Below are 10,806 nucleotides of genomic sequence, written 5' to 3'. Positions count from 1 at the left end.
AGATTAAATCCTAGGATTCTGACTGAAGTTTTCCAGTTTTTAGGTTCCTAGAATACTTAAAAATAGAAATATCACAGAGGACTGCAAAAATTGTGCTACGTTCATCTTTGTGACTCTCTGTATATCCACGTTTAGAGGCGACATCAAAATCATGTAGTAGATGGAAGCCTAAAACTGACCCTCCTTCCCAGTCCCCAGCCCTTGATCCCACCACCCTGCAGGGAGCAAATGAGAAGTGAGTCAAAGGCAAGGAGGAATCACACACTGATGGCAGTGGTTTTTAATATTTATTTTTCTGGTTATAAAAGTAATACATGAAGAGCACTGGATTGGGAGAGGTTTTGAGTCCTGCAGGATTTAGAGAGGTCACTTTCTCAGAACTTGCCTTTCCTCACCTGGGAACCAGGATAAGGAGCCCTGTCTTGCCCTGTCTGCTGAGAGGAGCGCGGATCAAATGGGATAACACAGGGGAAGCACTTGGTAAACGAAAGTGCTGGAAGGGCTTAGTGTCACCACCTTTGACTAAGGTAGCACCAAGTTCCGAGCTCCTACCCCTCCCCTGGCCCCTAAGACACACATACAAAGGGGGCCCCTTGCAGCCTTGTTTTGATGGAGTGGAGGGGGCAGGGGGAGTGGCTGTACAAATCTGCCTCAAGCCTGGCCAGATGGGGCCTCACTGGGGCCCTTCCAGAATCGGGCATCGGCTGTGGCCAGCTGGATGAGGATCTCCTCCAACTTGGGCCCATCCTCTGGGAAGCGCTCAGAGAAGGATCTGATGAGGCCAGCAGCTGAGGCCTCGTACTCAAGAAGCTGTACTTCTGAGCCTGGGGAGGAGATGGAGAAAAAACAGCAGCAGAAAAAGGTCTTAATAAGGAAACATAATCATAAGAGCAGCTAGTTTTCCTGAGCTCTTATGTGCTAAAAATTGTGCTCAGTGTTTCATTATCTAACTTAATCCTTAAAATAACCCTATGATAAAGGAAATATTAAAGGGGGAGTAGCCAATGAATTGCTTCATTCATTCATTTATTCATTCATTCATTCACTTAATAAAGATTTAACCAGTCCTTGGCTTCCAGGAGCTTGCTGTCCAGAAATTGCTTAATCTCTGTCTACTGTGGAAGCCTTGGCAAGTTCCTGAAACTCTCTAAGCCTCAGTTTCCTCATCTGTAAAGTGGGAGTGAGTACAGTACTTCTCAAGAAGCTGTGGTAATTTAATACAGTAATGCAGGGGGAGGGTATAGCTCAGTGGTAGAATGTGTGCTTAGCATGCACAAGGTCCTGGGTTCAATCCCCAGTACCTCCATTAAAAAAAATTTTTTTTTTAATAAAGAAAGAAGTAAACCTAATTACCCCCCCAAAAAAATCCTAAAATTTAAAAGAAAAATACAATAATGCATCAAGTAAATACTCAAGTGTGAGCTACCATGAGCATCATGATCTCTGAGACTATTTACTCATCTGTTAAATGGAGCCATTCCAAGGGCACCCATGTAACTTATGAGGTGTTCTTGAATAGTCATGGGAAGCATTTCCCTCTGACATACTTCCACTGCTATACTGCTCACAGTGCATTGTTGTGCTCTGTGGCATTATGGGGTGTATGCAGCTAAGAGCCCAGGCTCTGGGTTCAGGTGGCCCAAGTTGAAATCCTAGTCCTGCCACTCATTAACTATCTGACCTCAAGCAAATACACAGCCCCTCTATGTCTCAGTCTCCAGCTGGAAAAATGAGGACAATAACTTTCTCGCTTAGTTGTTGGGAGTTAATCCATAGAAAGTTTTTACCCAGAGACAGGCACATGGAAGTCCTCAAAAGTTAGCAAAGATCATCATCACTGCTACCTTTGAAAATTCAATCTGTTTTTCAGGTCTAGTTTAATCACCACTTCCTCCCCAAACCCTTCCCTGATTCCCTCAGAGATAGATGTGATCTTCCCTTCTCTAAGTGTTCAGACCACTGTCTGTGTCTGTTGGGCACCCCAAAACACTTCCCCTGTAAGATCATTTCTCTTTGTCTTACATTCCTGTGGCTTGTGAACTACTTGAGATGAGTAGTCCATCCTCCATGCCTACCCAAGGCTGCACAATCAAAGCAATGAGGATACGGTCCACATAATGAGCACCTACTATGTGCCCAGCATGCTTCATTCATTCAGAGGCATTGACAGGCATTGAGCGGCTCCTGTGTGCCAGGTCCTGTGCTTGGCACAAGGGATGTGCTGCTCCTGCTGTCATGGAGACAAGGCAGAAAGGAAGATGGCAGAGTGATGAGTGCATGAAGGAACGGAAGCTGGGTGACGGGCTAGTGGGACTGAAGGGATTACTCTAGGTTGAGGGGTCAGGGACAGCCTCTCCCAGGAGATGCCATTTAACAGAGACCTGAGTGACAAGAAGATCAGACAAAGATGTGGGGGACGACTGTGCCAAGCAGAGGGGACAGCGAGTGCAGAGGCTACAGGAATGGAGTGAGCTCAGGGGGCTGGAGAAACAAAAGGTCCGTGTGCTGGGGGGTGATAAGCCAGGGAAGAGGGCCGGCAAGGGGTCGATGCCAAATCCCATGATGCCTCTGGAGTTAGAAAGAGTTTGGAATAAACCTCTTAAATACTCTCCTCACCTTAAGAGGTAATTATTTCATTTAACCCTCACAACTGTCTGTGACTACGGCAGTGAGGAACAAATGTTCTTCATTTGACTCTTAGCTTCTCCAGTAAAAAAGCTGTAAGCCTTAAGTAATTAACTCTCTGTGCCTCAGTTTCCTTATCTGTAGAATGAGGATAATAAAAATACCTACCTCATTGGGTTATTGTGAGGACTTAAAGGGTTAATCTCTGGAAAGCACCTGGAACTTGAAGGGAGTACTTAATTCAGTTTCACTATAGTGTCAGCACACAATCAACACTGGCTTTGTGAATGAAGACTCCCAGGCCCAGAAAGGTTAAGTGACTAGGCCAAGGTTGCAGAGCAGTTCTGAAGCTCATGCTCTAACCACAGCATGGCACCACCTCTTCTTCGGTGCCTCACATGACAGGTGTCAAGAAAGATGAATCAAGGGATGAGAGGAAAATGAATGTAGCAGGGTGGGTACCTGACAGGCCTGACTCCCCAGTGTAAGGCCTGGCCTCCCAACAGGCCTGCGGTCTGTCTGTTCCACTAGCCCTTGCTCTGCCAGCCATCTTACAAGCAGCATGACCCTGTGTGTGCAGGGTGGTGGTGGAGGAAGATGCCAAGGTTTGGGCCCAAGGTTTGGCATGGGGAGGACTGTGGCAGGGAGGGAGGGAAGTAGGAGCCACCCCACGTAGTCTTCTCTGAGCCCCGAAGTCAGTTCCAGGCCTCCTCTGTGCTCCCATGAGGCCTTGCATGGCCCTGCATCAGAGGCAGCTCAGGAGTCCATTACCTTCGAGGCGAGTGTTGGGCTGAACAATGAGTTTTCGAGCCTCCTTGCGGAGCAGCACAGTGTCCCTGAGGGAGAGGAAGCACTCAGGGGGTGCATCGGTGACGGCCGCATACCCCTCGTATAGGGCCCGGCCTCCGGCCACGTCCCCCGTGGACTTCAGCACCTGTGGGAAGGCAGAAGGAGTGAGTGCCTCTGATGGCTGCCTCCCCGCATCCACAGGGCTTTGCCAGGGGCCACGGCTGTGCCCAGCCCTGGACTGTATCCACTCTCTCCCAGCTTTACTGTGCTGAGTATGTGAGGAATGCGAATCAAGTGTTAGCACATGGTAAGTGCCCGCATTAAAGAAAGCTCATTTGAACTGTAGACAGGAAGGCATTACCGTCACCCTCTTTTTTTTTCAGTTTCACACACCCAAAATATATAGTATATGTTTTATAAAGAATAACAAGACCCCCATACAACCACTTCCCAGCTTAAGAGTTAGTTAAGGGGGGAGGGTATAGCTCAAGTAGTAGAATGCATGCTTAGCATGCATGAGGTCCTGGGTTCAATCCCCAGTACTTCCTCTAAGAATAAATAAATAAATAAACCTAATTGCCTGCCCACCCCCCCACCCCCAAAAAAGAGTTAGTTAGGAGCTGTGGCCTATACTGGTCTGTTTGTATTAGTTTGAAAAGAACGTATGTGCTCTCTTTGTTGGTGCAGATTTTTATACAAGTCTACTAGATCAAGATCGTTATTTGTGTTGTATCAAATCTCCTACGTTTTATTATTCCTCTTCTTCTTAATCTATCAATTCCTTAAATAAGTATGAAAATCTTCCCTTGTGATGGATTTGCCAATTTCTCCTTGTAAATGTACAGAATTTTATTTTGTATATTTTGATGCCATGTTATTTGATACATACACGTTTAGAATTATTATATCTTCTTGATGAATTGGACTTATAATTATTATTTATTAAACCCTTTCTATCTCTAGCAATGATTTTTATTTTCTTGGGGTTTTTTTTTTTCCTAGCAATGCTTCTGTAAGTCTATTTTGTGTGATTTTAATACAGCTGGAACAGTTTTCTTTCACTTAGTATAGTTTTGTCCTGTCCTTATGTTTTTAAGGGTATCTCTTGCAAACAGCATAGAGAAAGGTCTTGTTTTTTAATTGAGTCTAACAGTCTTTTAACTAAAGAGCTTGGTCTCACTTTTACTACTGACATATTTGGAGTTATTTCCATCTTATTTTTTTGCTTTTTAAACAAAGTTGAAGTATAATTGATTTACAGTATAGTTAATTTCTGGAATACACCATATTGATTCAGTTATACATATATATTCTTTTCCATATTTTTTATCATTAAAAATGTGGAATGCTTCATGAATTTGCATGTCACCCTTGCACAGGCACCATGCTAATCTTCTCTGTATTGTTCCAATTTGCTGCCAAAGCAAGCACTCCACCTTCTTATTTGGGGCTTTCTGTTTCCCTGCTTTTCTGATTCTTTTCCCTCCTTTCTTGTCTTCTTTTGGATTGAGTTTTAGAGTTATACTCTCTCTTTCTATTCTTTTAGAGTTTACCCTAGGCATTACAGCATGCATACTTAATAAAGTCTGAAGATATTTAATGTATTTATCCCCTCAAATTATAAAAGGATCTCTGAGTGCCTACCCCAGTTCTGAGACCTGTATGCTGCTATGGTCCAGTATTTAATTATCTTTTTTTAACCCCACAAATTGAACATCTCAATTATTGTACAGAGTTCATGTTATCTAGATTTACCTTTATATTTACTATTTACATTACTCACTACCCTTTTTGGCTTATCAAACCTTCCCTCTGGGTCCATGTTTCTTTTCTAAATTACCTCCTATAGAAGCTTCTTTAACTTCTAAAGAGGATTTGTTGATGGTAAACTCCATTTTTGTTTGTCTAAAAATGTCTTCAATTCCCTGGAATTCTTGAAAGATGATTTTACTGGGTGTTGATGGTTACTTACTCTCAGCCCTTTGAAGATATCATTCCATTGCTTTCTGGCCTTCACTGTAGCTAAGTCAGCTCATAGTCTAATTATCATTCTTTTTTAGGTGATCTGTCTTTATTCTTTGGCTGCTTTACAGACTGTCTCTACATCTTTGATGTGTTGCATTATTCTACGATGTTTCTAGACAGAGGATTCGCTGTCATTCTTGGGATTTCTTGAGCTTCCTGGATTTATGAATTGGGTCTTTAATCAGTTCTATAAAGTTCTCAGCCACTATCTCTTCCAATATTCCCTCTCTTACCTTTTCTCTCTCTTTTCCTCTTGCAACTTCAGTTTATTTATGTTAGACCCTCTCACACTGAGGTGGGAAGCCCCATAAAAAAGACCGGCAGGACCCCCAGGCAGGGCCACTACTCTTCTGCCAGCACCATCTGGTTCCTTGGCCCAGAGGCTTTTTGCCTCTGAAACCGCTTACTTCTAGGAAAGTGGAACTTACCCCTACAATTCTATTGGTTCCCTGAGCTTACTCCTGACTGGTTATTTCCTTCACTCCTGATTGGTCCATTTCCCTAACTTCTTATTGGTCCATTTGTAGTACTTCATTTGCATGAAGCTCACTCCTGATTTGTTATTTCTCTCCCTCCTGATTGGTCCATTTCTACAAAGCTTGTTCCTAGTCAGTCAATTTTTGTTATACCTTATTTGCATATGATGTGGCAAAGTTTAAGCTGGCAGCCTATAAAAGCCTGTGTAAACCTACAGACCGGGTCCAGAGTTTGGAGTGTTAACTCTTGTGGGCCTGCTGGCAAAATAAACCTGAGTTCTCCAACTCTCCCAGTGCTGCTTGGTCTCTCACCTGGATCCAGGTTGCTGTCACAACCGAGCTGTAACACGTTTTTCTGCAACAATGCCAGCCTGTGTGTCTCTTAACCTCTCTTTTAAATTTTCTATCTTTGTCTCTCTGTGCTACATGCTGTATAATTTCTCTTACCTTCAGCTCCATCTAAAACCTGTTTAACCTGCCTATTTTTAGTTTCAGTGATTATAAAATTTATTACTAGGAGATCTATTTGGTTCTCTTCCAAATACCACATTTTGTGAGCCTGATCCTTACTCATTCTGCCAATTTGCAAGTGACAAAGTAGGACTCCTACTAGGGCTCCCTCTGGGTAAGCCTTCTCCTCTTAGACCCAGGGTTAGAGTGATTTTCTTTAGCTTTGGAGTAATTAAAACCAGCTGGGAACTCCTTGGGGGAAGGTTAGAGAGAATGTCTCACCTTTCTCTCTTCCACATAATATTTAACACCTAGAATGTGAACACATATTTGTTAAGTCAACCTATTAGACCCCAGGAGCTTAAACCAGAGAGCTGGGACCATGGGTGCCAACAGGAGCCAGGTGGTATCCTAAACCAGCGACTAAGGCAGGCACGGGAAATAGGAAGTGGACCCAGCAAACTGGAGAGTGGTGCCACGTCCAAATGTCCAAATGTCTTGCCTGCTGCTCAGTTCCAGCCAGCGGTTCACATGTGAATTAAGCCTATTAATGCCAGACCTTCCAAGAAGCCAGAGATACAGATTTAATATCTCACCTCGCCAATTTTTACAATAAGGGTGGCCCAAAACTATGCCTTTGCTTGTGACCCGTGGCTGAAGCCTTTCCCTGTGGAAATGCCTTCATCTTCCCTGCTTGCTGGCTCCTCGCTGTACTCTTGGCTTTTCCTAGGAGGCTAGTAAAAGAAACAGCCACACCAAAAATGCTTCCACATTCCATATCTTCTGGAAAACTACTGCTATGGACACTATCCATTCTGTTGTATGATTCCCCTTGTACAGAGACCTACCTGGTTAAGAATGCTCTGTTCAAGATACTAACTATTATATATAAAATAGATAAACAACAGGTTTCTACTGTAGAGCACAGGGAACTATATTCAATATCTTGTAGTAACTGATAATGAAAAATATGAAAAGGAATATATGTATGTATACATATGACTGAAACACTGTGCACCAGAAATTGACACAACATTGTAAACTGACTATACTCAAAAAAAAGAAAAAAAAGTTAAAAAAAAAAAAAAGAATGCTCTGTTCAATACTCAGGCACAGTTCAATACTGACCTAAGATTTGGCAGATTTGATTCCTTTATCTAGTGACTTATTACTATTAACTAACTGTTTTGGAATAATTTTGGATTCATAGAAAAGTTACAATAGCATGGAGTTCCCGCATGCCCCTGGCTCAGTTTCACCTGTTGTCAACATCTTGACAAAATTGGTCCATTGCTATTAACTGAACTCTAGGCTTTATTTAGATTTCACTAGTTTTCTCATTAATGTCCTTTTTCTATTCCATAATCTAATCCAAGACACCACACTGTGCTTTGTGTCTAATGGTTTTTAATTTCTAATTTTGCTTTACTTTAGTGGCCAAACACATATCTTTTATGGAAAAATGCCTTAAATACTTTCTGGAAATAGGTGGGAGTATAATCATAAAAAGATATTTGCTGAATTGAAGGCTGGGCCTTCTTCAGGTTGAAAAAGGCGACAGGACCCTGTTCTGATGGAAGGCACTGCCCAGTAAATAGTGGGGCATCACCAGTGGTTCTCAAACTTTGCTGAGTGTCAGCATCTCCTGGCAGGCTAGTAAACATGCAGATTCCTGGGACCTGCACTCAGAATTTCCAAACCAGGAGGTCTAGGGTGAGGCCCGAGAATCTGTAGTTCTAACCTGCTGCTGGGTGATGCTGCGGCTGCTGGTCCCTGGACCACACTATGTGTCACATGACATTCTGTTTGCTCAGTTCCACATACATGTTGTTTCATTTAACTCCCTCCTGGTGAGGCAGGTGATGTATGCTGTTTAACAGATGAGCAAATAGAGCCCAGGGAGGCAAAGTATGCTACCCCAATGACACAGCCAGTCAGTACTGGCACCAGAATCCCAAAGGTCTCCCGACTCTAAACATCCCTCCACAGGAGGGAAGCCAAGTCTGCACTGACCACTGTCCTTCCCTCCTTCACTCACCAAACTTCAGGCTTCTTTCTGTCCCTCAACCCACCAAGCCCATTCCAGTCCTAAGACCAGCCTTTCTACTTTCTGTTCTTTCTGCTCTCAGATCTTCTCATAGCTGGTTCCTCCTTGGCACTCAAATTCATTTAAACCACCTCCTCCAAAAAGCCTTCCCTGTTAACAGGGTGGGGAGATAGGGTCAAGTGGGAAGGGGCCTCCAAGGTGAGAAGCCTCTGCTTACCTGGAGTCTCCGCAGGAACCTCTCCAGGGCGGGCTTGCCCACAGACCGGATCTTGTTGCGGTCAAGGCGGACCCGGGCATCTGGGCGCCCATCGGAGCCTGTGGTGGGAGTGACGGTGACAAGCCCCTCGCCAGCCTCCAGCAAGACCCTCAGGATCACAAACCGGGCCTGCATGTGGGCCTGCCAGGGACCAAAGAGAAGGGAATCCTTTGCAGCCATAAGAAGTATCAAGAGTTCATTCCAAGGCCTAAAACACCATATGTGCTCATTAACTGTCAACTATTATTATCGTTTTATTCTCCCCCACCCTGTAGGTCCTTTTGTGCCTCTGCTCATAAGGGAGGGCAAGCTGCCCTGGGGAACACAGAGGCCGCTTCCAGGCAGGAGCCCGAGCCCCATGCTCTCCCCCATCACCCACATGCCCTCTGTTGCTCCACACTGCCTGGATGCCAGCAGTTACCCCAGAGGGTCCCTCACCACTAGGACCCTGAGCACTTTCTCCTCCATAATCTTGTTTGCATAAAACAGTGGGACCAAGAGGGGGTGGTTATCCCCAGTTTACATATGACAGAACAGAGGCCCAGAGAGCTGAAGTGACTTGCTCAGAGTCACAGAGCTGGTAAGAGAGAGCAAGCATTCAGACCCAAGTTTCCTCATCCTAAAATGTGTGCTTTTAATGACTCAACATTGCCCCCTCAAAACAGACTTAATTGACTTTTAAAAACATTGCTGCTGCTTCCTCTGTTTCCAAAGTACATCTCATAACCGAGCAGTGTAGCCTGATGGCTGTGGAGGAAGGCTGCTGGAGTTTGAATTCTGACTCTGTTACTTACCAGCAAGTTACTTAGCCTCTTTGTGCCTCAGTTTTCTCATCTCTAAAATGAGAGTAATAATAGTCCCTACGTTCTGGGTTGATACTGGGAACCAGTGGGTCAACTTAAGTAAAGTGCTTAGAACTCAGTGGCACAGACTAGGTCCTATGCAAGTCATCTGTTAGTAGTCAGAGTAAAATCATCTCATCTGGTTCACCCTCAAAGGTGAGCAAGGAGATTATTATTCCCATTTCACAGACAGGGATGCTGAGACTCACAGCAGTGATGTGACTTGCCCTTATACCAGTGGAGTCTGGGATGAAACCCAGTTCATGTGCCTCATAGGTACAGTTATCCCATCCCTACACCCAGAATCCTGGTCTTGGTCCCCACCATAGGCTCTCCCCTCCTAAGGGGTCCCCTGGCCCCCACCTGTCTCCAGCTGGAGGCCTCAGGGGTGTAGAACTCCAGAGCAAGCAGTCCGGCTCGAACCATGTTGAGCCAGTTCACGTAGACCACATCCTCTGCATCAGCCCCCTCAAAGCCAAAGATCCTGGGGAAGGGAGGGGACGTGGCGGGGAAGGGGGTCAGAGGCTGCTGGGGCCCTGCCCTCCCTGCCAGCACCCACTCCATCCACAGAGGAGGCCCACCCCCTAGGCCTGCTGCTCGTACTCTAGCACTTGGGGGTTGAGGCAGAGGTAGAGGCCCACGCTCTCTGCCCGGCACTCTTCATAGCTGGAGGCGATGGTGCTGAACTTGCTGTCCCAGGTCTCCCCACTCCGGTACCAGCTCTGAATCTGGGAGGGGAGGCCCAGGAAGCAGACTTAGGGGTAGCTGCCACCCAACCTGGGCCCCACCTCCCAGCACCCTGGGGCTCCACTGAAGCTGCCCTCACCTGCTCCCCCGTCTCTGGGTTGATCACCGTCTCTGGGTCAAAGTTGAATGCTCCTTTCTCATCCTGCAGGAGGGTCACGGACATGGGGTGGGTGAGGGCAAAGGGCCCTGATCCGGAGCCAGGCTTTCAGCCCCAGATCCAAGGGCCTGATGAGTGGCTCAGAAAGGTGACCAGGGAGCAGTGAGTGATGGCAGGAGCAGGAGGTCTGACAACACACTGCTGCCTCCAAACCTGAGTCCTGTGACACCTCTCAGAGCCCCCAGAGGTACCTACCCCACTGCAGAGAGAGCGACACTGCGGGCCACCGTGGGGAGGGATGTGCCCAAAGTCACATGAAGACCCGGACCCAGTATCCCTAGACCCCAGCTGGGTCCATGCTTCCTGGCCCCTCTCCTGCCAGAGGAGGCCACAGCATGCGATTCTCTGCCCCAAACAAGCATCACTCACACTGTTCTCTCCATGGGCTAAGT

The 10,806-nt window shown here is 45.9% G+C and overlaps 1 protein-coding gene and 1 pseudogene across 4 annotated transcripts in view; both read right to left on the bottom strand.

Annotated features, from left to right (window-relative positions):
• Positions 1 to 268: 268 nt before the first annotated feature.
• DPP3 (dipeptidyl peptidase 3) overlaps positions 269 to 10,806 on the bottom strand; it is a 30,345-nt gene continuing 19,807 nt past the window's right edge. For all 4 annotated transcript variants that reach the window (XM_006210667.3, XM_006210668.4, XM_015244778.3 and 1 more), the window contains exons 13-18: positions 10,337 to 10,399; positions 10,114 to 10,238; positions 9,874 to 9,994; positions 8,630 to 8,809; positions 3,397 to 3,559; positions 269 to 824 (exon numbers count right to left, since the gene is read on the bottom strand). In XM_006210667.3, coding sequence (XP_006210729.1) covers positions 652 to 824; positions 3,397 to 3,559; positions 8,630 to 8,809; positions 9,874 to 9,994; positions 10,114 to 10,238; positions 10,337 to 10,399 — 825 coding nt within the window. In that variant the 3' untranslated portion in view covers positions 269 to 651. The remainder of the gene's footprint in view (positions 825 to 3,396; positions 3,560 to 8,629; positions 8,810 to 9,873; positions 9,995 to 10,113; positions 10,239 to 10,336; positions 10,400 to 10,806) is intronic.
• LOC116285520 (U6 spliceosomal RNA) lies at positions 4,749 to 4,841 on the bottom strand (annotated as a pseudogene).

This window comes from Vicugna pacos, chromosome 10, assembly GCF_048564905.1.
Source record: "Vicugna pacos chromosome 10, VicPac4, whole genome shotgun sequence".
Classification (NCBI taxonomy): Eukaryota; Metazoa; Chordata; class Mammalia; order Artiodactyla; family Camelidae; genus Vicugna; species Vicugna pacos.
The sequence above is the reverse complement of the archived record's forward strand: the minus strand, read 5'-3'. Positions and strand labels throughout refer to the sequence as shown.